This window comes from Eurypyga helias, unplaced genomic scaffold (genome assembly GCF_000690775.1).
Source record: "Eurypyga helias isolate BGI_N326 unplaced genomic scaffold, ASM69077v1 scaffold4941, whole genome shotgun sequence".
Lineage (NCBI taxonomy): Eukaryota > Metazoa > Chordata > Aves > Eurypygiformes > Eurypygidae > Eurypyga > Eurypyga helias.
In genome coordinates this window covers 1-27717 of record NW_010230054.1, presented here as the reverse complement: position 1 = coordinate 27717, position 27717 = coordinate 1, and the positions used below count along the sequence as shown (strand labels likewise).

Genomic DNA, 27717 nt, shown 5'->3' with positions numbered 1-27717 from the left:
ATCTCATTCCAAGGTGAACATCTGGGGCCTGATTCGGTTGCTAATACAGACATACCTAATGAAATTTGAGTCTCCCTGGGTTATGTAGGGTTTTCTTGGGTCTCCCAGTTATGACAGAGGTCTTGCTGGAGACCTCTGCCCATCTGGAAGTAGCTGGAGGCAAGGTTTGACATCCCACTGTGGCCACATTGGCACAGTGTGCTTACATGTGAGCAAAAGATTTGAATGCCATGCCTGAGCAAAACAGTAAAACCTCTGAAACAGGCTTATTCTTACTTATTGTCATTAATTACAAAGGGAGTTAGATGTCAATTAAATTTGGCCACCTGAAACTGAGATCATTCCCACCCTGGGGATGAGAGTTTTTACTGTAAAATTAGGTTAACAGCAAAATTTTTTTTTAAAAAATGAGATAATTCCTTCTACAAATGCTTCCTGTTCTGGGAATACTGAAGCACATAGATGTTTTATAAGTCAAGCTCAGTATTTAACACTATGAAAAATTAAAAGTTTAAAATGAACAAAAACCTCTTGAGGCTCACCAATAAGTAATATATGTAATATTGCTATATAAGTAGTTTTGATGGGCTATTACATGTAATATGTATCTTCGTTATATATAGTGTTCTTTGTTTATATATTAAATCAACATGTTTATAAGTATATGACTAAATCTATAATAATGTATGTAGCATAAAAAAAGTTATTCCTTACTAATCTGAAAAATATTTCAATAATTTAAATCTTTTGTGGGATTAATGACAGGGCTAGAATAAATTTTTCTATTCTTAATGCATCATTTAAAACCCCCGTAGTCTCAGAACAAGGATGTTACAATAGGAAGGAAAAACACCTTTCAGCATAGCACTTCTTCTGAAAAATTAGTCCAATACTTTACAGAATAATGAAATTACACTATTGAATGGCAAACCTGAAATTGTGAAGGAGAATGGAGAACTCTCAACACGCTCAAAACACTTGACTTCCAGGAACATTCTCACTGAAATGCACATGTGTTCTTTTGAAAAATGTTGCTAAGTGCTGAAATACTTAGAATATTTGTAGAGTTTATGTGAAAAATACCCACTGTGACTTTGAGTATATTATTTTCAAATGAATTTTCGTATTACTACAACTGTTTGGCTTATATTTACTTAACCATTACCAGTGTAGGAGCAGAAGAAAAATAGTGAAAATGCTCCATATGACTCTAAGCATGTGGCTCAAGTTTGACTTGAAGAACTTAAAATAAAGGATAAGAGCCCTAGGTTCTTTGACACAGCCAAAAAACATAAAATTGATGCTGATACCTACCTTACAGAAAGAAGTACTTACACTCTGCTGTGGTTTAAACACAGCCAGCAACTATGCACCACCCAGCCACTTGCTCACTCCCCCATGGTGGGATGGGGGAAAGGATCAGAAGGCTAAAAGTGAGAAAACTTGTGAGTTCAGATAAAGACCGTTTAATAGGTAAAGCAAAAGCTGTGCACACAAGCAAAGCAGAACAAGGAATTCATTCCCACTTCCCATTGGCAAGCAGGTATTCATCCACCTCCAGGAAAACAGAGCTCCGTGACACATAACAGTTACTTGAGAAGATAATTGCCATCACTCTGAATGTCCCTCTCCTTCCTTTTTGTTCCTCCAGCTTTATATGCTGAGCATGACACCATATGGTGTGGGATATCCCTCTGGTCAGTTGAGGTCAGCTGTCCTGGCTGTGTCCCTTCCCAACTTCTTGTGTACGCCCAGCCCACTTGCTGGGGGGCTTGTGTGAGAGGCAGAAAAGGCCTTGACTCCCTGTAAGCACTGCTCAGCAACAATGAAAACATCCCTGTGTTATCAACACTATTTTCAGCACAAATCCAAAAATAGCTCCTATGAAGAAAATTAACTCTCTCCCAGCTAGAACCAGCACACACTCCCTCACCTTTGTCTGTCAGATTAATTTCATGGAGAGAATGGGGAAATTGTAATGTGAAGAGAAAATGAATTCACTTCCTCCAGGGAAATGCATGAAAACTATTCTTATTAATCCTTGAGGACTGCCACTTAAACAAGTACTGTTACTGTTTTCCAAAAAAGAGGGAAGTAATTCCCATTTTGCATACTCCACACGACTGCCAAACTAAGTGACATGGTCTCCTCCCATTATGAAAAGGGTGGAAACAAACCAGAAAACAGCCCTACTGCAGTGGATGGCAATAGAGTGAGAGGGAACAGATATGCTGGAGCTGGAGAACAGGGATGGCAGGGCCACTCTTTTGGCAGGCTAGTGTTAGTGGGATAAACTAAAACAGCCGGTTGCCTCTGGTGAGTCACACTGAACCAGCATTTAAGAAGTAACAGACATTGTGTCTCTCGTACAATTTCTGTAGCAATTATGGCCAAACAGAAGTGCAGCCCTACTCCCTGTTACGCCGATAACAATGGCCATATCCCCATTTGTGAACAGGGGCCAGTCTCTGTCAAAAGAGTGTTGGATGGTATACGAGAAAAGTGTGAAAAAGCATTCCAGATAGGTTGCACATTCATTTGGTTCTGCCAACTATGAGTTATTCTTCATATTGTGCCAAGTACAGGATGAAATGCAAGTCAAAACAGGAAGGTAGCTTACCTCTCACTACAGACCATATGTATGCAAGGACCTGCATGCTCTGTGGCTGTGCATGCTGATGACTTTGCCTCCATACTTCATATGTGACAGTACATTCACCAAACATAGGCATACCCTGTTACCCATTGAGAATGTGTTCCTGGAAAGTGTGATGATTAGTTATGCAACAGGAGGGGAGGCTGTATGCAGGGATTTGAGAAATACACACAATCTAAATACATGACAGTAACACACAGGCACAGTATATTGTGGCAGGAAGCGCTTTCCCTCATTGCAGCAACAACTCAAACAAGCAAGATCTCAATGAAACAAATGTAAAACGAAGTCAAGAGGGATACTACTGCATGGCCACATGCACTGGCGTTCTTGTGATAAGCAAACAATACATTATGGAAATATTTAAAATGCTGCATTGTAGCCTCCTGTGTCTATATTCTCAGCAGTTATTTTAACACAAGCAGGTGTTTGCCAGCAACGCTTCAGTATGGCTGGATGGCTCAGAATAGCAGACTACCATATGAAATGATTGATGATGGACCTCCAAAATGACAGTAGAAAAATGACAGACACTGTGAAGTTGTTGCCCTGATACATACTTAGGTGTGCTGTATAACATGCAGCACCTCACCCTACTTGAGTGTTCCTCGTGTAGAAGGGCTCACTGCAAGTCCAGTAGCGGTAACATTAAAAGCACAAGGCTGTGCATTTTCTCCAGAATACAATAATTTCCTGTTCCATGTCATCTTGTTTTCCTCTTTGTCATTGTCTTTTGATCTTCACCCTGCTTAGAAAATCCTGAGATCATTTAGAACCTAACTGGAAAGTTAGTTGGGTCATTTGGTTGCTGTGTTACAGAGAACTGACTATGACTTTTCCAGACCACTGTGATATATACTTCTTTATAGAGAATGGAATGGAATGGAATGGAATGGAATGGAATGGAATGGAATGGAATGGAATGGATTAGTTCAGGTGGAAGAGACATACAGCGATCATTTAGTCCAACTATCTGACCAATTCAGGGCTGACCAAAAGTTAAAGCATGTTGTTAAAGGCATTGTCCAAATGCCTCCTGAACACTGACAGGCTTGGGACCACCTTTCTAGGAAGCCTGTTCCAAAGTTTGTCCAATTTTTGGTAACGAAATGCTTCCTAATGTCCAGTTTAAACCTTTCCTGGCACAGCTTTGAACCATTCCCATGCGTTCTATCACTAGATACCAGGGAGAAGAACTCAGTACCTCAGTCTCCGCTTCCCCTCATCAAGAAACTGTAGAGAGCCATAGGAGCATCCCTCAGCCTACTAAAATTCAGAAAACCTGCATCCACCACCATCCTTTCCTCCACTAGATGAGCAATCTTAACATAGAAAGATATCAAATTAGTTCAACAGGACTTGCCTTTTGTGAACCCATGCTGACTGTGCCTGATGACTGCATTATTCTTGAAATTGCTCTCCACGGTAGTCAGTATAGTTTTCATAATTTTTCCAGAACTGAGGTTAGACTAACAGGTCTGTAGTTCCCTGGGTCTTCCACCACACCCTTCTTGAGGATTGGAATAACATTGGCTAGCTTCCAGTCAGCTGGGAGGTCCCCAGACTCCCAAGACTTTTACTTCGAAAGGGGTCCTGCCATAATGCCTGCTACCTTCTTTAGTACTCTTGGATAAATCCCATCAGGCCTCATGGACTTGTGAACATTCAGCTGACAGAGCTGGTCTTGTACAACTTCTGTGTCTTCAAATGGAAAGCCACTGTTACCACATTTGTGGTTCTCTGACTCGGGGGACCAGACAGCTCAACCTCTATCAGTATTGTTAAAGGCTGAAGTAAAAAATCATTGATTTCCTCTGCTTTTTCTTCATCCCTATTAGTCAGGTGACCACCTTTGACAGGTACCATTCCAATGTTTTCTTTAGATCTCTTCTTGCCATTAACATATATAAAATGGCCTTATTATCTGACACAACACAGCCCAGCCTCAACTCTGAGCTTCGGCTTTTTGCGTCTTCTCCCTCCACATAGGAGCCACAGGCCTGTAATTTTCCTCTGAAGCCTGGCCTTGTATATGAGTCCCATTTGGTATGAAACTGTTGCATGCTGTGGTGAAATCTATATATAAATTTGAGCTGATTTTCTTCAGTTGTCTTGAACTGGAGAAATAGTCCAAACCCTTTAACCCCTAGCTCCCTGTTCAATAGAGTGAGTGATCTCACAGCTTTGTGTTATCAGAACAAAAAGGGTCTTCGTACTTGTGCTAATGCAAGCATCCTGCACTGTTATACTGTAGGCTCAAAATGTGCACAATATAATAAAGCAGGTACTGTAGACATATTTATGTTGAGTCCTAGAAAAAACAGGGAAATCCCCAGATCCAAATCTATTCCTGATAACCGCACTATTGCCTATACATCTTTCTTAAGCTATTACTCTTCTCCGTTCCTTGGTGCAGCATGCCTGTTTCTGCTGTTTAAGAAATAATGTGTGTGGGATTCATATTCCATAATTGTAAATGTTTATGGCTGAGATAGACTCCCTTTGGAGTCCCTTTATAGATGCTGAAATATAAGTAAACTCTTTTAGAGTATGATTTATATGACTCCCATTTCAGATGTCTACTTTAAGATAAAATGTGTTATGGAGGTGTCTGTGCCTCTCCATCAGCTGTAAAGGGAATTTAGATTTCTAACTCTACTGACAGTGTCTACAATATTCATGTCTACATTTGGCCAGATGAACTTAGCTTTATGCATATTGCTGGGTTGTGGGTCTATTTTATATTGAGATTTCATTTGACTGGGCTCTTACGATATAGAAATATGAGTTTATTTTTGCCTGAGAGCCACCTTCCGGAACAGTAACTCAAGCAGCCTATTTCCTGGAAGGGTCCTTTCTTTTCCTGTTTTCATGGATCTACTCTTGTACCATGGAAAGGGTTGTGGGGTTTCAGTTTTTGATGGGGGAAGAATGAAGTGGTAGTGATACCCGTGGGCCTACAGAATAAGAAGCAAAGCCTGTGAATATGCAGGTTACCTCCCAGGATTATCAATGTCCTGGATATTTGACACTTCAGTGTAGTTCTCTATCACCTGGCACTTGGGGTAGTGGTAGAATTGCACTCCCAGTTGCCTACATAGAGCTGTAACAGACAGCTCTCTCCCATCCATCATTCTGATGTGAAAAGTCTTGATAGCACTTCATAGATCACCCAAGTGCCTATTCCCTACAGTCTGACCTCTTCCTGGCTTTTGCATTTCAGAGAGTATTGTCTGTGTGCAAGTGTTGGAATGTACTCCGTGACTGAGCTGCATTTCAGTAGCTTACATAGATGCAATATAGATTAGGCCATGCTGTGAATTGAATTCTCCTTCTAAGATATTCTGCAGCAGCTTATTTATGTAGATGCTGCCCTTTAATGCCAAAAGCCCTCCACCCTGATATTTCCAATACCTGTTCCCTGGAATAAATTATATAAACCATCCCCTTCCTAGAATGAGATGATAATGTGATTTGGTTTGCACACAGATGAGATTTGTCTGTTTTGGTAGGTTTCTCTGTAGATGTATGAAATTAGTACCTGTCCTAGTTTCAATCTAGCTTTGCTCCACACATGCAGAACTAATGAGTTCAATGCCTCTATTAAGCCAACGAGTGTACACACATAACACAGATACAGTAGCAACCTTTGGGCCAAAGATACCAGCTAGAAATGGTCTCACTAACTTAACCCCTTAAACTTCATCTAAGCTTTCCATGTTCACCTACCCACACAGTCTCCCTCTTGTGAATTGCTGGTATTGTACATGGACAAAGAGGAGGAAACTCACAAGAAGAACCTTGCAAGTTTTCTACCTTTCTTTGGGGTGGTCTCACTTTGAGTACTGGGTGCAGTTCTGGGCCCCACAATTTAAGAAGGATGTGAAGGTCCTTGAACACATCCAGAGGAGGGCAACAAAGGTGGCGAAAGGGCTGGAACGGATGTCCTATGAGGAGCAGATGAGGACTTTGGGCTGGTCTAGTCTGGAGAAAAAAAGAGGCTGAGGGGTGATCTCATTGCTCTCTACAGCTTCCTGAGGAGGGGAAGCGGAGATGGAGGTGCTGATATATTCTCACTGGTATTGAGTGATAGAACTCGTGGGAATGGTTGAAAGCTGCACCATATTTTTACCCTTAGGGATATAACTGCACACTGCACATCAGTTATATAAAACAAGCCTATAGATTTTATTTTATTTGTATATGTAACACATAAAAAGAAGTTAAAAATATATATCTGTTGTCCACCAGTTGTTGAAATGACTGCAGTTATGCTTTTGAAAGATACAGTATACATTGCATTACAATAAGGGCTAGAAGTGTCGGTAGTTTGTTAGGGAGGTTTGGTTGTTTTTTTGTTTGTTTGTTTGTTTTTTCATACATTGAGGTATCTTCCTGTATTTACAGACACAGTTGAAGCACAGGGTAGATCCTCTGTAACATGGAACCTACACATTCCAGTGTTCAGAGTTAATACTTCTGCCTGTTGCAGCCTGGATTTGTGTAGAAATGTAGTACGTATGTTGCACACTAAAAGCAGCTAGGGATTTTACTTCACACACCATAATATGGGAATAGTATATTTCACCAATCTGCAAGCAGAAGATAAGATTGGGATCGTGTCAGATGCTTCTCTTCAGAAGTTGTGTAATAAACAAATCCGTTTTATTTGACAAAACTGGGGCAGCAATATACATTAAAAAAAAAAAAAAAATTGACAGAAATGACATGTTCCAAGTGGGACTTTGCATAGCCATAAAAAAATCCATTTCTCCAGATGGCATTGAGAGGTCTCACTAGGAAAGCACAACGTGATTCCTGACATAGTTTATGTGTTTTATAGAAAGAGAAATTGCTCAGAGAATGAACAATAGCGGCAACACCAAAGCAGATAGTTTGCTTCTTAGATTTAGTTATGTCATTGTTCACTATCTGTCTAGCTGAATATTTATGGAAGAGGTAACGTGAAAACACTTCTATTCTAGAATGACAGAAATACTGATTAGGATTTGGCTTTTTTGGAGGTTATGTAGATCACCCTTGTGCTTGAAGAAAGATTTACCAATGGCACTATGTCAGGCTCTGTCCAGCCAAGTCCTGAAAACCTCTGTGGAGGGAGCTCCCACACCCTTCCAGGCAGCCCCTTTCTTTTAGCACTGCATTGTGGAACAGCTGTTCCTCATCCCCATCCTGAGCCTCCCAAGGTGAAACTTGTGTCCCTTGCTAAATTGTAGAATCGCTGAGAAGAGATTGATATTTTGGGTCCAAAGTCTTTGTGACTGTCCTTCAAGTAGAATGGCATGGCATGGCATGGTATGGCACGGCAGAGAACAGAACAGAACAGAACAGAACAGAATAGAATAGAATAGCATAGAATAGAATATTTTAGTTGGAAGGGACCTACAGTGATCATCTAGTCCAACTACCTGGCCAATTCAGGACTGCCCAGAAGTTAAAACATGTTAAGGGAATTGTCCAAATGCCTCTTAAACACTGACAGGCTTGGGACCACCTCTCTAGAAAGCCTATTCCAAGGGTTGATGACCCTTTTGTTAAATAAATGCTTTCTAATATCCAGTTTAAACCTCCCCGGTGCAGCTCTGAATTATTCCCAAGAGTTCTATCTCTCAGCACCAGTGAGAACAGATCAGTGTTTCCATCTCTACTTCCTCTCCTCAGGAAACTGTAGAGAGCAATGAGATCACCTCTCAGCCTCTTTTTTTCTCCAAACTAGACAAGCCCAAAGTCCTCATCCGCTCCTCATAGGACATTCCTTCCAACCCTTTTGCCACCTTTGTTGCCCTCCTCTGGATGTCTTCAAGGACCTTCACAACCTTCTTAAATTGTGGGGCTCAGAACTGCACCCAGTACTTGAGGTGAGGCTTCACCAAAGCTGAATACAGTGAGACAATCAGCTCTCTTGACCGGCTGGTGATGCTGTGTTTGATGCACTTCAGGATGTGGTTTGCCATCTTGGCTGCCACGGCACGCTGCTGACTCATACTGAGCCCGCTGCCAACCAGCACCCCTGGGTCCCTTTCTGCAGGGCTGCCCTCCAGCCACTCCTCTCCCAAGTTCTACTTGTGGCATACTTCACTGTCCTAGGTGCAGAATCTGGCATTTCAACTTGTCAAATTTCTTTCCATTAATCATAGCCCAATCCTCCAGTCTATCTAGAATCCTCTGCAAGGCCTCTTATCCCTCAACAGAGTCAACAGCACATTCAAGGTTGGTATCATCAGTAAACTTCCTAATGGTGCATCCCAATCAGTGATAAATACATTGAACAGGACTTGCCCTAGAATTTAACTGTGAGGAACACCACTGGCGACCAGTTGCCAGCCAGATGTAGACTCGTTCAGGAAAACTACATCCACCACCTTTATTTCATCATAGTTTGCAACTGGATTATCCCTTATCCTCCTTTTTTATCAGTCCAAATGAACTCAGTTCCCACAAATTCATCTGCTCTGGGCTCCTGACCATCTTAGCAGCTGCCTAACAGGTCCTCTCTAGTTTCTCAGTATCCCCGTTGACCATTTGAGTGGGAAGGACATGCCAAACCAGTATATCTTTTACTGCCTTGTACCCACCAGTGCTGATTACAGGACAGTAATAAATTCCTTTGATAAGTGGGACACATCCATAGCATAGCACATTATAGAGTTGCATGAGTTGTGCTGAGGGCACATTGTTACCTGACATTCAGCCTGGCAATTGCAGCAATCTTCAGTGGTTTCTCATGCTGGCCTGCTAGCTGGTTACCAGCCTGTATTGACGTGTGGGGTTTGTTTGCTCTGATACAGAGTATTATGCTTTTTCTTACTGAGTTCCTTGAGGTTTCTGTCATAGAATCATAGAGTTGTTTAGGTTGCAAAAGACTTTTAAGATAATCAAGTCCAACCATTAACCTAACACTACTAACACTGCCACTAAACCACGTCCCTAAGCACCACAGCTACACATCTTCTAAATATCTCCAGGGATGGTGGCTCAGCCACCTGTCCGGACAGGCTGTTCCAATGCCTGACAACCCTTTCATTGAAGAAATTTTTCATGATATCCAATCTAAAACTCCCCTGGTGCAACTTGGGGCCATTTCCTCTTGTCTTATCCCTTGTCACCTGGGAGAAGAGACCAACCCCCAGCTCTCTGCACCCTCCTTTCAGGCAGCTGTGGAGAGTGATCAGGTCTCCCCTGAGCCTCCTCTTCTCCAGGGTGAACACTCCCAGTTCCCCCAGATGCTCCTCACAGCACTTGTGCTCCAGACCCTTCCCCAGCTCCATTGCCCTTCTCCGGACACGCTCCAGCACCTCAGTGTCTTCTTTGTAGGGAGTGGCCCAAAACTGAACGCAGGATTCGAGGTGCAGCCTCACCAGTGCCCAGTACAGGGGGACAGTCACTGCCCCAGTCCTGCTGGCCACACTGTTCCTGATACAGGCCAGGATGCCACTGGCCTCCTTGGCCACCTGGGCACACTGCTGGCTCATGTTCAGCCGGCTGTCAACCAACACCCCCAGGTCCTTTTCTGCCTGACAGCTTTCCAGCCACTCGTCCCTAAGCCTGTAGGGCTGAAGGGGCTTGTTGCGACCCAGGTGCAGGACCTGGCACTTTACCTTATTGAACCTCCTACAGTTGGCCTCGGCCCATGGATCCAGCGTGTCCATGTCCCACTGCAGAGCCTTCCCACCCTCAGGCAGATCAACACTCTCGCCCAACTTGGTGTCATCTGCAAACTTACTGAGGGTGCACTTGATCTACTCATCCCAACAATTGACAAAGATATTAACCAACAATGGTCTTCTAATATCAGTCAGTAGGAAAACATCTATTTTGTTTATCCCCTTCTTTCTGTATAGCTTCCTCATGTTGAACTTTTTGCTCATTTTCCATTTCACAGACTGAGTTTGCCTTAACTGAAACCGCCAAGCCACAATTCAGTTCTTAACTAGATTTGTGGTGGTGAGACAGAGGGTAACATAAAAAGGCAGAACTTACTGGCATGATTCATCATCATATTTTATTGCATACTTGAGCCTACTGGACAGGAAATGTTATTAAATTGGACGATGTATCAGAGCCTCACGAATTTGGCAGGATGAGACCTTATATCTTTGGAAGGGCTGATGTGCTCAGCTCACATTCAGCTGCCTTGAATGGTTGTAAGAATATAGGTGCTGTTCCAGGTTAAGCCCTGCAAGGGAGAACAGCTGGCAATGTGTTCACACTGTGACAATGGTACGCTTTTAGGACTAATGTGCAAATGAAAAATAGTCATGGCAACAATTACACATACCTGTTATTCTGGAAAGTGGGGCATAACCACACCTACTTGGTTACTGCCTGTGAAATACTGGTATAATAAATGTCACCTGCTGTTAGAGTAAGGGAAGCCCAGAATCTGTGTTTATTTCTGAGTAACAGATCAGTACTAGCAACTACTTTTATCAAAACACAAATGGGGTAAACCATGAATTACATGTCAAACTGATAAGTGAATACTGTAGAATTCCTGAAGGGAAAAGAGAGCTTTCTTAGTGAAAAATTAATGAAAGACTATGGAAGTATTGGGTATAATTGTTATTTGTGAAATAAAACATATTTTGGAAAAAAAAAACCTTAGTGGAAAGAACATAAAGAAAGCATAAAAATAAAAAGGACAGACAGAGAAATATCTATTGCACTGTGGTAACATAAGAATCTGGGAAATGTATGCATTATCTGTTACCCAGCTGTCAGCTCCAGTGTTACTATGGTCTGGAATCTATGGAAGGAGTAGGGATTTTGCAGTTGAAGTGGGTAAAGACTGGCAATTTTGTGCTCATGAATGTACAGAGGCGGGAGCAGAATTGCATTCAAAGAGGATAAACCAAAAGGATGCTTACTTAACAGTAAGTGGCAGCCAAAGAAATTATACCTGTAAAAATACAGAGTATAGTTTTACCTATGTAAACCATAATGTAATAGCTCACTTTACTGAAAAAATTTGGATCGGGTAAATTTTGAAACCAAATTTGATTGCCACTTTTGTATGATGAGTTCTTTACATTTAAGCAGTTTCTTCTAAAGACAGTTTATTTCTGGATTTCTATTTGAATTTTGTAGGATATTATTCCCACTTTATGTTAGCCCCATGGATAAACTTCAGTCTCAAATCTTTTAGTTTACTGGCTGTCCATGCTTTATATTGGAGAGATTTTAAAATACTCTACTGAAATTCCTTTCAAGAACACCCTATCAGAAAGGTAACACACTGCCTCTTCTCTTAGGCAGATTTTCAGGTATCTCTTTCTATTGAGTTAAGCTCTCACCTTCCATAAGAAAATACAACCACCAATATATGCACGCAATACTTGCATTTTTCTGATAATGTGTATTTATTTGTATCCAGAAATACAAATGTTGGGATCAAAATACGAATATAAATAGTATTCTAGACGCACAGCCCTACTCCTTAACACAAAGTAAAGTGGAATGGATGTGGTCAGTAAGGGAAAGTCATTGTCTGAGAACTTGAGGAGATGAAGCACACGAGTGTTTGACTTTCTGGTTAGGTCAGTCTGGGGGATCACTAGGATGGCTATCTAACTCAGAATGACATACTGGTACTAGTGCTACCTGTATTATTCAAGGCACATTGGGCACATAATTGTACTTTCATTTCACTATGACATCACAAGCTGCACTGCTAGCAAAGAAATCACACACCCCTAAGAAAAACTTAGGAAGGAAGGATAATTAGAAATCTAAAATTTTATTTGTGTTCTATAAGAAAGTTCAATTTGGCACATAGTTGGCAGTTTTTATGTGATTCCTAAAATTGCACTCACTTAAGATTAAAAAAAAGGCCGTATGTTGTCATTTTGGGAAAAAATGTTTTGAGGGATATACTGAGAAGTTTAAAATAGGATTATATGAGGTGGTTGATGACTGCCTGTGATAGCCACAGGCTGGGCTCAGCTTCCCTCCAGCCTAGTGTTCCTACTTGTGACAGCCACACATTGACGAATGATTTATGGTTAGTACCGCACGTGAGTGTGGATGACAATAAAATCACGGGACTCCTTAAGGACTAGAAAAACAAAATATAGGAGACATACTGTAAACTCTCTGCACAAGGTTTCCCACTGTTATTCAGAGGAGAGTTGTTTTCGGAAGCTTATCCTGAAATTTTGTTTCCTTTGGAACACTCCCTCTCGCAATGGCATACTTGGTTTTTCTACCTGTGTAATACTGTCAGATGCAATTATTTTACCACCTTTTCATGAGTTCAACAGCAGCTCACACACTAATAATCCCATGTGGTCTGTAAGTATGGAATGGACTCTGTACCATGCACTGTTCCGCATTAATTTTTCTGCAGTATTTTTTTAAATACATCATCATTATTATTTTCTTCATTCATTTCCTACTAATGTGCAATTTAGAAATTTTGGCATTTACCCACTTTAGGCCTCACTTTAAGTATGTGAATCACAAATCTCACGTTAAGTACTTAAATTACAAATCTGCTCTCCAGAGGCTTTAAAGCCAACCAATGGATAGTTGACCTCGCCAGAATATGATCCAAAGCTCTTCCTGATTGCTTGTAAGAATATTTTAACTTAAACCCCTCTTCTGGACAATGGTCTTGATGGATGAGGAAGTTTTTGACTCAAACCTAGAGACCTTCTCTCTAAAACTTGGAATCATAACACAGCCTCAATAACAGGCAGTCAACAGCTTCACCATGGATATTTCATTCTTTGTCTTTTATAATATATATTGTCAGTGCAGCTTCATCCCTCTCAAGCACTGTCACAGGCTGCAAGAAGGTAAAAAGACAATAGGAGAGTATTAAGCACTGTATTAAGCACTAAAGGGAGCAGACAGGTTCCTGTGTAAGAAGCTCTGCAGTCTGGTTTAGCTCTCCAAGTAAGGTTAAGACACATGAGTGCTTCCATGACATCAAACTGGCTGCTGTAGCTCCTCTGGCTAGTGTTATTCATTACCTAGATAAAAGAATACCTGGGAAATAACTGACTGCATCAGCGCCTGGTTTGCCTGGTTCAGTCCTTGAGAAAGCCTACAACCAGACGTATGAATAAACATAACCATATGTCTTCTGCTGTCTTACTTTGTCCTTCATAAATAACAAATGATTAGAAGATCAAAATGCGTGTTTTGATAGAAAGTAGAGAATTCTCAGGTGTCCAACTCTGATGCACTGAACTTCGTGATGAATTTTGTTGTCTAATTTCACATATATTGTAGGAAAACCCTTGAGGACACCATATGCATACAGACACTGACTTGAGGACCCACAACAAAAGAGAGAAAAGACAGTAAAGTTTGTAGAAAGGAATACATCATCACAGATCTTGGATATTTCCCTTGAGGGATGTCAGTAGACACTAACGAAGTGCTTGAAGTCAGTCACAATCCAAAGCAATTTAAAGAAACAGCTGCTAGGTAAATTGGATGATTAGAACAATATCTATCCCTAATTCAGGACTTAGTCCTAGACAAGGTTATAAAGTAGCATATCTTTTTAGTTATCCACCACAGCATACAAAAATCTACTGTTTAACTTGTCAAAGTAATGCAGTTCAAGTGGAGAATATTTTTTTCTGTTAAAACATAATTTCACTTTTGATATAAAACATAGTTTGGTTTTCAGTACTCAAAACAGTGGCCTAAATGATGAGGAAAATAGATTGTCTGTTTGTTTTCCAGATAATCAATGGATCCCAGGGAAAAGGCAAAACTATTAAAGCCACTGAGTCTTGAAGGAAGGCCTTCATTTTTCGCATATATACTAGAACCCTTCAAGAAGAGAATGTGGTGAACCATAAGAAGCTTATAGGCATATAAATACAGTACTGAGTATAAGACACATAAGACTAATGACACTATGACTTTTTTCCATATTGTAAGTTCAGATGATTTTGTGTTTGCCAATCGTATAGGTGAAGAGAGAGAGGGAGGGAGGGAGGATCTAAAATGAACTCAGAAAAAAATAATGCTCTAAAGGAAAAAGAAGCTCACCTTTCTGCTGTAGAAATGCATTCCCAGGGTATAGTTTGTTTTCTGCCTGTTTTAAACAGTCTTCTGGGAAGTGACCTGGATAAGGTAAACATCAGCCTTGAATTTATGTTCTGTATCTCTTGTATTCAGTTGCTGAGTGAAGAAGGAAGGACTCTGCTAAACTACTGAAATTCTGCCGCAGTTTTTTTGCTATTTAAGAAACCTACAGACTGCTTAAAAATAAGGAAAAAATCAGCCAAGTGCTCAATGTGTAGGTTGAAGACATCTAAAATATTGGTCACACATTGCAGTGCTCAGAACTCAAGCAAGGTCATTGTCCCTTTTTCTAACTCTCAGGACAGGAATAGTATATCCTTCAATATCAAGAAATTCTAAAGGCACTAATTTAAGAGGCACGACGACTTCACTGTAAGCAAGAAGAAGAACATATCTTGGGAAAAAATATATATATTTAATTGTGTTGGCAGCTAGGATTATGGAATATGGCTTGCCTTTTCTTGATGCTTTATGGAAACCCTGATAGAGTAGCCAATGGGAAAAGTACAGTCTGTTATGGACAGCCTTTACAAGTTGCAGTGTGGGCTTTGTTTTACAGCTTAGAAGGTAACACAAGCCCTCCAGATTGTAAGGCTAATGACATCTGTCTTAAGATATTGAGTCTACTTTCCCACAAAGTCAGCAGTACAGTAACCATGGTCTTTCCAGAGCTTTCTTGCACCTAGTTGCCTGGAACATGAGCATGGCAGAGTCATTTTTACTCATTTTAGTCAGAATTCTGGTGAAATATGGTGTAAAAAGGAGGTAAGTATCCTTCCATTCATGAAATATCCACCTAAGTTGAGCTGTGATAATTCATGCAGCAACATGAGGTGCTAGACTCTGAGACACATTAGGGCTGCAAAAGTGTTTGAGATAGCTATCTATCTGAGTTATTTGGCAGGATGCCTCCAGTTCCAGAAATATAATTTCCTATCAGTTAAAGGCTCATGTGTCACTGCTGTTCCAGCTGTTGAATGTGCAAGCTGCCAGGTGGATGATTTGGAATTAGCTGTGGGTATGTCGTGGGGAGAACTGAATAAGAGGAGTCGGACAGATAACGACCACACAGCAATAAAAAATAATTTCTTCCTTGTCGCTTTCTCTGTGAAGACAGTTCTGGCTTTTTTGATTCTTCCTGCTGTTATTTTTATCATTTTTATTGATATGTACAATATAGCAATATACAGTTGAGGTTGATGAAGCAGAAAATGAGCATCTGAAAGAGAAGAAAGGCTAGAAGAGTGCCTGAAGTGTTTTACTCTACAGCTGTACTTCTTGATTAGAAAGTTATATTAAGATAGTGTGGTGTGCGGGGTACTTCCTGGTGGACATGGAGACCGCATAAACTGGCTTCAAGTTTTTATACACTTATTCTTGGAAGATTGTCTGTAAAAGAAGGCGCTGTCGGCATATTAGGCATAAGGGTCAGGAGAACTGAGAAGACTGAATTATGAAGAATAATATTTTTATACATTCTAAGTTGCCTTGAAAACACTTGCCTCTGTGCAGGAAAACACTGTCCATCAACTACTTGAAGGAGGAGAACAAGATGATACTCCTGGGAAGAGCTGGTTATCTAAACAAACCCTCACAGTCTTCTGTCAAAAAGGAAGGCATGTAATGTGAAGATACTTGATTTTGTCACTTTACATATATATCCAAATACATTCATTTCACTAGTCGTTTGTTTTTGTCTTCCTCTGTTCACTTTCTTTCTTTGGACTGGTAAAAACGAAGTACTACATACCAAACGAAGTAGTTGAATAAATGTAAGTCTTGAATATGAAATTATCTGATATGAAAATGTTCTAAAATGCTAGAAGATTTCTTTTACATTTCTAATGGGAGAGTGCACTTCAGCGTTTTTTTTTTTATTTGTTTGTTTTGTTTTTTCAATATATGAAAGAAGGAAAAGAATATCTAGAGGTTAATGAGGATATTCTTACTACTACAGAAGGATATGCAACATGGGATGCATGCAAATAACATTATCTAGATGTCCAGAATAATTGCATTTTGAATGATGCAGAACCTAGAAAGATTATCTTCCTTGACCTCTACAGTTTTTTTTCAGTGGCTGCCAAAGGACAGAGCAGTGAAGCAGGAAGAGTAAACCAAGCCACTAAGAATAAGTAGAGGAATGCATTCTGGATCTTGCCAGCCTGTGTCTGCTCACCTTGCCTAGAAATCAATTTCTTACACATAATCCCAGAGTAGATTACATTACAAAGTGGAATATGTCCTCTGCTGTCAGTATATAAGGGAAGCCAGTAATGGCTCAAGACTATTTCTTGGTTAGAAATGTTGAAAAAAGTGGAATTATATGCTTCCAACTTCTGTTTCTGAAAACACTCAGAAAACCGAGGCGGTATGTATTGATTTAGCAGAATCAGTCCTCCCAGGAAGGATCTTATAGGATTGCATGCTTTTAGCAAGAATGGGTAGCCATAAGCAGAAGTGTGAGAAAAGAATATGCTCATCATCTAAAATGGGAATGTTCCCTTTCCACACTTACTTCAAGGACATTCACTCAAGTATGCAATTGCTAAATAAACCTCACTTTACCTGCTCAGAACTTAATGGTGGATGGCACCTCTTTGTGCCTCATCTCTCTCAATAATCCCACAAAAATCAACTGATTGTGCAGAGGGTTTGCAGGTTCAGGCTCTTAAAGGATAATAATTTCTATTCTTTCATTTGGCCTTGAAATATTTCAAGTATTATTGAAAAATATGGCTGAAGGTGGCTGTTAGGGAAGATTATTTCATAATTACAGACCAAGATAATTAACTTCAATTCAATCACCTTCTTGCACTGCTGAAAATACAACTCTCATCCTTAAATAAAATCCATACTTCCAAGAGCAGAACACAGAGTTTTACGGAGTGATAGGTTTGACAGAGTAATGTGTTACAAAGAGTTAACAAGAACTTCAACATGTATTTTGAAATCAGGTGGCCATCATGCTTAAAAGATAGCAGATTGGGCAGGTTTTGCTAAAAATAAGGTTTTGATCCTGCACCACAACTTCTCTGTGCTTCTAATTTGAATTTTGTCAGTCCTTAGAGAAGTGATTCCCCGCCCCACCTAAACCCAGTTCTCTGTATCTGATATTTTAGACAAGTGAAAAGCAGAAGAAATTATTTTAAATAACTAAAGTTAACTTTTGTCTTAGTAAGTTTTTTCAATTAAAAACTCACCAGAAGCACAGAGAAACAGCAATTATCGGCAGTGATGTTTCAGTGAACATGACAGAATTTCTGTTCCTTTAGAATTCCCATTGCATTAGTTTTTGCTTGTTTGCAGGATTTTCATTCAAAGGAGAAAAGCAACTGCTCTTCAATCACATATACTATTCATTTTTTTATCAAATACTGCATGGAAGAGACACACTTTTTTACAAAATAAGACCAAAACTATCAGGTCCTCTATAAGAGCAAAGAGTAGAATTTTGTTTCTAGGTATGTTTTAACTTTAATAATTTTTAAACCTTTTTCATCCAAAGAGTAGTGAAAAGACATTGTTATTTAGGTTTTAATCTGGTTTGTTTGCTTAGTAACAATTACTGAGAGTCTGTAAAAGACAAACTTTTATGTCAGACACTGTAAAATTAACTTTTGAAAAAATTGGTAGTTTAAGAATTTAATGGTCAAAAGCTTGAAAAATACAAAATAGCTTTTTAGAGTAAAATGCAGTTGGCAGTTTAGGGAAAAAAATCATAACATTTTTCTACATGTGGCAACTATTCCGTGTTTAATCCAAGTGTGACAAGTCCCTGTAATGCGCCATTCAAGTCAAAAGTGACCCAGGGAGCAATGGCCATTAAGGACTGCAATATTTACCCTTATGGAAAGAACAAAAAAATCCTTTGGCACACATGGTTTTCATTTCTGTAAAATAAGTTTGAGAGAAAAACTAATGCATGAGAGTTCTTTTCAGTAAATTGCGTTCTGAAGAAAGTCACATATTCCTAGTGGTATCATAGAGTGATTTTTACTCATGGCCTATCAACTATGATCTGCTACAATGACACAAAGCAGGAATCTTGTCCTCCTTCAAGTAGAGTACTTCAGAAATCAATGACCATCCTGTGTTTAACCAGCCATAAAAAAAGACAGTTGAAAGATTGAAAAACTGTAGAAGTTATGCCTACAGCTGCCTCAGAGAAAGGGAAGTCTTTTATTTATATCAAAATATTAGCTTTCTTGTAATCCTGCCTTTCCACCTTAAGTGAAGACCAACATGTGTAGGTAAATAGTTAATTCCATGAATCCCAGAACTTTGCAGAAAGTAACTTCCATGTTTTGATCCCACCAGAAACATTTCTCACTGTCTCTTGGTGGTTTCTCTATAGCAAGCCGATCACCAATGAAATATTTCCCAAAACCCATGGGACATAGCTCAAGCAAGTTTAAATACAAATGGGTGGTTTCACTGGCTTTGGTTTATTTGCCAGAGCCAGTGTATGTTGCTCTGAGACCCAGGGATATGGCAGTATTTTGAAGAAAGTATGGGAATGAAGAACAAAAGTGACATATTAACCTTTGCCTGAATTGTGTATAGCTTCTATGTCAAGGGAGAGTAGTAGAGATTCTAATATACAATAATTATTCATAAACATCACTTACACTACTAATTCAGCTGAATTTTGTACGTATCTTTTCCTTAAAATGAATAGCAGTAAGGAGAGAATTCTTCCATGTTTTTCTTTTTCAGGCAATCACATATTAAAATTCTTCATCAGGCTCTGTGATGGTGAAGGTTTATGTGGCCTTTATAATTTGAGATGAAACTGACCAAGTCCTTCACGTTTTCTGCACTTTCGCCATCCCTCCGCAGTGTGAAGCAGTTTTCACCACTACAGGCAACATTTAAAGATAGAGGTATCCAACCCAGTAGACCAGGTTAAATAGCAGGAAGGATGTAGGAAAAAAGACCCTGGAGTAAGAGTCCAGTTCTAGGATGTCTATGTGAATCCGTCCTCTCCTCCATGAGCCTGATTTACACTCTTCGTAACAACAGAAAAAGCTCTGGCAGTCTTTCCCATCCAGGCATTCATAGACGCACGCATCTTCAAATTCTTGCCAATACATGGCATTGTTCAATGTGATGACTGTAGTTGGTGGTCTCATATCAAGTACAGAATAATTCTGAGGGGACAAAAAGAAACCAACATTTTGATAAGCGTCCATGGATGTTGCAGATCACAGTTAATGATCATGGAAAAAAAATCACAGGATCTGGGACTAAAAGGCCAATAGTGTAGGAATGCTAGTTTTGGGAAGCCCCGTTCTTTCATTTGAAAGATACCTTTTCAGATGAATTTCCACAGAGAGATTGTGGAATGGCATGTTAAATAATTCTAGGTGTATTTTCTACTTGGGTAACTCAAAAAATTTCGTAGTAACCATTTTTTCACACTTGGTATTTCACTTGCCTGTCAGAATATTATTTGCAAGTTGCTTTAAGCATGCGCAGCTACTACATTTAAGAATGAATTCTAAAAAATAAGGAAGATGTCCCCTCTCCCCATTTAGTTACAGAACGATCTCCAGTTAGTATAGCTGCATTCACTGCCTCTTAACTTTACCATGGTTTACAAAACCAAATATGGTCCGCAACAGATAATGATGATTTCAGTACAGGATTTCAAAATGCCATCCCTAGGCATGTCCCCTTAGTGCTTATCACACTAAGCATGCTCAGAAATAGGGCACTTTGATATCACACCTCCTCACAGTACCACTTGTGCCAACAGACCTCTCCTTCTTCAAAGTTCCCCCGATTTACACTCTGTCAGCTTTTCTGTCACATCATTTCCTTCTCATGGAAGGTGCTTTCTCACGATAGTCTCCTCTCCCATCAAGCCACACGTTCCATCCTCGCAAATGTCACCTCCTCCACTGGCATCACTAGGAAAGTTCCCATCAGCTTCACTGCCTATCTGCACCACCCTGACAAAGCAGATTCCAGCCCTCTCAGTGCAGTTTTCTCCACCTCGGGGCCCTTCCTTTCCCTGCAATGGCACAGAGCATTGCCTTTGCCTGCCGGACCATGCTCAGCATGCACTAACAAGCCAGTCAGACCTCTGCACCGTGCCCGCTTGCAGTCTGGAGGGTGCTCAGGGCCCCTGCTTCCACCCTTACTATGCAAATACTCTAACATTTCCTGTTGAAGGTGTTGGGGTTTATGTGCAAACTTTCACTTTGGGTGTGAAACAGATCAGTGGTATAACTGATGTGTGTGGAAATTTTCCTTTTTTTACTGACTTATTTTCTGTCTACAGAACCTTTGGTTGAGCACACAATAGTATTACCCATCTCATTCAGAATGCCGGTCCCTGAGCTAAGAACCTGATGTGGCATCACTCTGCTTGGACGTTAGCATCTCCAACATAGGTAACTACATCTGAATGACTGCCCTATGGTATCCATCCAATTACTTCTAGGATGCAATTCATCTAATTATAAGTAAATAGCTAAAATCTCTCAGGTGCATTGTCCTGTGGATTGTAACCAGATTACAGCTTAGAAGCATATTACTGCATATCTATTTGTTGTGAATTACTTTATCTCTGAGTTTAGATGACAGAAATTACATCATTATGGTCTTCTCTCTCATTTTTAAATTTTCAGGTGGCTGGTATCAGAGCTTTACAATTTGCTGCCACATGGAAAAGGTCTAAAATTATTGTACAAGCAATTATTTTTTGACTGTAGAACTTGGGATAAAAAAAAATTGTGACTAACTTATACGTTAGTCATATACAATATGGAATTCTACTATACCACTGCGTCACATTTTGTTCATTTATTGCAGGCCTTTATGAAAATTTCTTACTCAGGGACTCAAATTTTCTGCACCTGGCTATATAATTTATGTGGGAAAAAAAAAAAGGCTAATTTAGATCTTTCCAGTGATTTTGGTAAGTAAAGATAAATAAGTGCATTCGTTTTGCAATGAAAACTTTCTTATCTATCAATAGCCTGGGGTTTTTTGTTGTTGTTCTGATATATCAGCTATCTGCTCAGGAAGGAAGATAGAATAAATGCCCTGATAACACAGAGAGATTAATCCGGTCGCTTTAATCTCTGTCAGCTAGGAAGGGTCTTGAAGGTACTAGTTACCAGATGAAAGTGGGTAGTACCTACGGTGTCCTGTGCATCCTGCTGAGCTGGGGTTGGGAGGAGAAGGGTGCACACACAGTGGGTGCCAGCCCAGTAGCACCTGAGAGCCCTGGCAAGGCAGGGCACTTCTCAGGTGCCTTAGACAAGGCAGTTCAGCTGCAGTCTTAAACACACTTAATAAAATTGTTTCAGTCAAAGTGTAAATGTGTCCTTTAGATGGAAAAACAAGGGGTGGGATTACCTGAACATGGATTTACTCAGATTAATAAATTTCACCTTTTATGTGGCATCATTATAAGGCTAGAAAAGACAAGATGATATCTTGAGAGTCAGAGACACTGCTTATTTTATACAGTTTATGCCACAATTTGAACATGGAAGTTGTTTGTGTATAGAGCAAGGCCCTGCCCAACATCTTATAGTGAAAAAGAAAAGATAGAGTAAAAACTTGAAAAGGCTGCAGATACTTCCTAAGCAGACCAGGCTGACTAGATCTAGACTGAGTGTTAAACCCTCCTGTAGTTTTAATTTTTTATCTTTTTTCTTTTTGTTTTTATTGGAAAAAGGGAAAGCACCACTACCCATTCAATGTGCCTTATTAACCTTATCTTTCAAAAAAGTCTATCGAAGGAGTGAAAGCAGTTGTAAGTGTATAAATGCAATGCTTGCTCTAAATCATTTGTTGTCAATGAGCAGACTTCCAATGCTGTATGAGTTCTTCAGACACATCAGAAAACTCATGTTAAAAAAAAAAAAATTATAAACTTCAGCATATCCAAACCAAGAAATGCAAAAACAATGGTTTAGTTCTGTCCCTGTTCTTATCTGGATCTGTTAGATGGGAAGCCAGTCATCCAACCCACTGCTTAACTGGCCCTCTGAATGTTTTATATTTATATATATTATAGTATGTATCCCAGTTTCAGATTTCATACAACTTAAGAGACATAATTTTGTGCTCAGTTTCAACTTTATTACCACTGTATGGATATAAATAGTTCTGTTGAGGTTTGGGGAATACAATTTACTTCATTTCTAAGTACAGTACAACTAACAGTGTTAAACTTCTAAGCCTAAATTATTTGAAAATTCACCTGAAATCTTGCTAAGGATTTTACATATATGCATAAAAGAGTTATTTTTTATGAAGCTCATTTAAAACTCCATAAAAGTCTATAACATAAATTGTGTTTGTTACTTTTTTAATAAAACGTAATGAAAAACTGCAGTATTATATAAAGACACACAAAATCTTTGAGGTAACAGTAACAAATAATATTCCACACAACTCTTCTCCCTCAAAAATAATTTGATAAGTACTTATAGAAAGAGGCAGATATGTTCCTCTTCCACACCCAAAAACAAACTGACCTTTTAACAAAAAAGCAAAGCAGTATTTATAGTGAAGTCAGGTAAAGTGTGAGATAGCATTACAGCTTTCTCAGGAATTTCTGCAAGTAAATGTCAACCATACACTCATGCCTCCATTGCTCTTACTGAATAAAATAGTTTACTTACCATCACATGCCCAAAACTGACATCAGGTAGCTTAAATAAAGATAACAAAAGAACTATTCAGAAGAAAACATACTTTTTGCTTCATAAGCATCTAATATTCAATATCATTCCTTAAACCAAAAATTTAAGTGTGTTTGTCCATGAAACACTTCATGCTGAGTATTCTATACATTCAGCATAATATTCTTTACACTTTAAAACTGCATGAAACCTCAGCAGAATACACACCTGGTTTCCATCCACTTTAAATCTTTATTCAAGCCAATACATTCATCTATTTAGCAAATAGTGTGGAAATTGAGCATTTGTTCTTGTGTTAAATCTTACCAACATTGCATGCTTTCCTTCATCTTCAGTCACAGGTCTGGAAATACATCCCACTCACAAAGACACTCATGACTTTTTCATTCACTCTTTCTATAGGATTGTAATTTTAGTATGATCATTAGCAAGTTCATTTTTATTGTCTCATACTTTTGGTAACACTCTTTTGCCTTTTGTATGCAATGTGTTTTTGCAAGAAGCTATGAGGTATAATGGAGTTTTCATTGGCTAAATCTATGGCTTTCCAGGCTTTCTCTAATTCCATATTCGTTTCAGCTTTTCCTTCATTCATTCTTCATTCAGTCATTTTCTATAGCTCTTCATTCATTCCTTTATTCCCTCATGACCCATTATTCCTGGAATTTAGCTTTCTCTCCAATTTCTTCCTTCAGGTTTTTCCTGTTTGGCTCTGTATTTCTGATTTCAAATGTCCTTGTTTAGCACAAAATGTCATCCAGCATCTCCAATTACTGAACTCAACTACATAAGGTTTTTCAACTTTCTTGACCGAACAACCCAATTCCCCTTCCCTACGTATAAACTGAGATTTTTTTTCTCCATTATACTGCCCCCTCTAACTCTTGTAGTCAATTATGAAGTACACCAGGAAATTCTTCTTGCATGATTGTTTTAATTTTTGTTTTTTTCTTTTTTGGTGTATCTGGGTGTTACTCTTGGAAGTGTCCTTTTTGCCAAAAATGCAACAATCTATAAAAGCTTTACAAGTGACGTCCTCTGTTTGTATACACAGGAACCAGTGTCTTTGTGTACAGGGCTAAAAACAAGTCCTGGTTCCCAGTGGAGACATTGCAATCTCATTTGTAAGGTTCGTAAGTATTTCTAGACCTGTTAAGCCATGAAATAACAGATGCATTTGAATATACGTTGATGTGCATCTATTTGTTTAACAAGCCATGCAATCTATCTCAGCGGGAGCCCTTTGTGACTAGCAGCATAGTAATTGGAAGACAAAAGATGTGTAGGCAGCATTGCTGCTTGGTGGTCAGCGGGCTGCTTCTGTTAGGAACAGACCTCACTTAGTAGGCACATAACTGCTTCTACTGTTACTGCAGGTTAACTATTCCATCATGTTTCAGGTCAGATCACACCACAAACTGGGAACATGGAGGAGGAGCAGAGTATCATGGGATCACAGGCTGTAACTCAGTGATTCTCTGCTCTGTGACCCATGCACACACTAGAAAAGAAGTTTAAATGCCCCCATCTTACCGACTTTTTCTTCTTGGTACAGTTTGGTTTCCTGCAGCTTGAGTAGTAGTTGAGAGTCGCATACTCCATCAGAGCAGCAAAGACAAATAGAAAGCATACAGTCACAAACAAATCCATAGCGGTGACATAGGAGACACGGGGTAATGACTTTCTTGCAATGGTGCTCAAAGTTGTCATGGTCAATACTGTGGTGATGCCTGCAGAGAGAAACTTGATTTAATTGAATGTAGCATCATTTCCTCATGTGGCAAAAGAATCTTTGGAAACACAAATACAAAATGCAAATCCAAAGTGTACCCAAATAATTCATTAATTTTATTTTCTAGTATAAAAAATAATAAAAAATAACATTGGTAGAGCCAGTGGTATTTTGAAAACAAATATTTCCTAAGCTTTTTATATTTGTCTTTGCAAAAGTGGCATTCCCATTCCCTCAATATGCTTTTCCTCATCTTTTCTTTTTTCTGTCCCCAGTTAGGTTGGAGATGGGGGTGAGGGAGGAGAGGATTAAGAAATTTTTGAAGAAAAGTATAAAGCAAAAAAGATACTAAATCCAGGAGGAAAAAAAAAAAAAAGAAAACTAGAAAGCAATGAAGGAAATATAGTCTTTTTCACAGCAGTACTGCTCTCATGAAAAATCTTATCCTCAAAAAGAAAAAGTAGGAGAGGAAGAAAATAAAATAAATTTTTCTGCAATGTTCTGCCTATGAATTTTGAAAGTAAGTTTTCACACCACTGCTTCCTTGAGTCTCCTCCACTGCTATTTTCCTGAGAAAGTGAAAACAGACTCTGAAACAAACTTCAGATGTAATCTTAATAGAGATAGCCTTTTTAATTCATACAAAGCATCACATCTTAGACGGATTTAGTAATGATGAATATAATGGGAATTACTTCATGTGAAATATCCTGAAACAATAAAACCAGTCCTAGGATAAAATATATGGGGTGTCAGTTATTTGGATGTTCTTAATTCATATAATTTCTCTTCATTCCTGAGGAATGGGAATTTTTCATTCCCACTTTGGACTGATGTTTTTAATAAACTGTTACGAACTGTAAGCCTTTTGATAGAAAAAATAAAACTCCTCAATGGCTCAGAAGAAAAATAAAGCTCTCACTCAAATAAGACTCAAGAGCGAACCTGTTCTAAAACAACATAACCATAAGGTAATCTTTCTTTTTATAGTTAAAGTGATATTTTACAATGGTACACGGTGTTTGAAATGGCAGGGTTGACTGAAATTATGTCTTATAGTAAAATTACTTTCCAGGAAAAGCACTCTGGAGAGAAAGAAGTGTATGTGGATTACTTCTGACTACTTTTGAGGTTTTGAGGTTGCTCAAAGCCTCTTCCAGCCTGGCCTTGAACACTTCCAGGGATGGGGCATCCACAGCTTATGTGGGCAAACTGTTCCAGTGCTTCACCACCCTCTCCATGAAGAATTTAATCTTTAACTATCTAACTCTAACTGCTTTCAGATTAAAGCTGTTACCCCTTGTCCTGTCACTACAGGCCCTTGTAAAAAGTCCATCCATCCCATAGTTTTCTTACAGGGCCCTTCAGGTACTGGAAGGCTGCAATAAGGTCTCCCTGAAGCCTTCTCTTCTCCAGTTTGAACAAGTCCAAGTCCCTCAACTTTTCTCCACAGGAGAGGTGTTCCAGCCCTCTGATCATCTTCGTAGGCCTCCTGTGGACTTACTCCAACATGTACATATCCTTCTTGTGCTGGGGGTCCCAGACCTGAACACAATACAGTGGGGTCTCAAGAGAGCTGAGGAGAGGGGAGAATCAGCTCCCTCAACCTGCTGGTCACACTTCTTTTGATGCAGCCTAGGATATGGGTGGCTTTCTGGGATGTATGCATACATTGCCAGGTCATGTGGAACTTCTTATAGATCAACACCCCCAAGTCCTTCTTCATGGCTATTCTCAATCCACTCTCCACCCAGCCTGTACTTGTGTTTGGGATTGCCCCAACCCAGGTGCAGGACCTTGCACCTGGCCTTGTTGAACTCCATGAGGTTGGCAGTGGCCCACCTCTGCAGCCTGTCCAGGTCCCTCTGGATGGCATCCCTTCCCTCCAGCGTGTCAACCGCACCACACAGCTTGGTGTCATCAGCAAACTTGCTGACGGTGCACTAAATCCCACTGTTCATGTCACTGACAAAGATGTTAAATACCACTGGTCCCAACACCGACCCCTGAGTAACACCACTTGTCACTGGTCTCCACTCAGATATCAGGCCACTGATCACAACTCTCTGAGTGCCATCATCAAGCCAATTCCTCATCCATTGTCTGGTCCATCCTTCAAATCCATTTGTCTCCAATTTAGAGACAAGGATGTCATGCTGGACAGCGTCAAATGCTTTGCTGAGGTCCAGGTACATAACATCAGTTGCTCTTCCCTTATCCACGAATGCTGTAACCCCGTTATAGGTGGCCACCATATTCGTCAGACACACTCCACCCTTAGTGAATCTATGTTGGCTGTCACCAATCAGCTCCTTATTCTCCATGTGCCTTAGCATAGCTTCCAGTAGGATCTGCTCCATGACCTTGTTGGGCACAGAAGTTAGACTAACTGGTCTGTATGTAGCTCCCTAGGTCTTAATTTTTTCCCTTTTTAATAAAGCATTTAAGCCTGAATGTGAAATGCCTGACTGAATCATGCTTGAGACTGTGAAAACCTAGAAGCTCTAGGTGAGAACAAAAACAAGCCAAGTAAATCATGGTGTAAATACCTCACTCATACAGAATCTGGGAGTGTCTCGCTACAGGCAGTGCTGGGA

At 39.7% G+C, this 27717-nt stretch overlaps 1 protein-coding gene across 1 annotated transcript; it reads right to left on the bottom strand.

The window, feature by feature from the left end:
* Nucleotides 1–19593: 19593 nt before the first annotated feature.
* Nucleotides 19594–27480, bottom strand: LOC104505036 (gamma-aminobutyric acid receptor subunit gamma-3-like). The gene is made up of 4 exons (XM_010160600.1): nt 27141–27480; nt 24922–25118; nt 23368–23397; nt 19594–19872 (listed from the first exon to the last, which is right to left on the bottom strand). Exons 1-4 carry the CDS (start codon nt 27478–27480, stop codon nt 19594–19596), a joined length of 846 nt encoding a protein of 281 aa, XP_010158902.1.
* Nucleotides 27481–27717: the final 237 nt, after the last annotated feature.

Coding starts and splice junctions, on each gene's coding strand:
- LOC104505036 (XM_010160600.1), bottom strand. CDS start 27,480: ATGGAGCAGATCCTACTGGAAGCTATGCTAAGGCACATGGAGAATAAG. Junction 25,119..27,140: donor TGAGTGGAGACCAGTGACAA/GTGGTGTTACTC, acceptor TTCTCTCTGCAG/GCATCACCACAGTATTGACC. Junction 23,398..24,921: donor GTACCAAGAAGAAAAAGTCG/GTAAGATGGGGG, acceptor TCTTTATTTAAG/CTACCTGATGTCAGTTTTGG.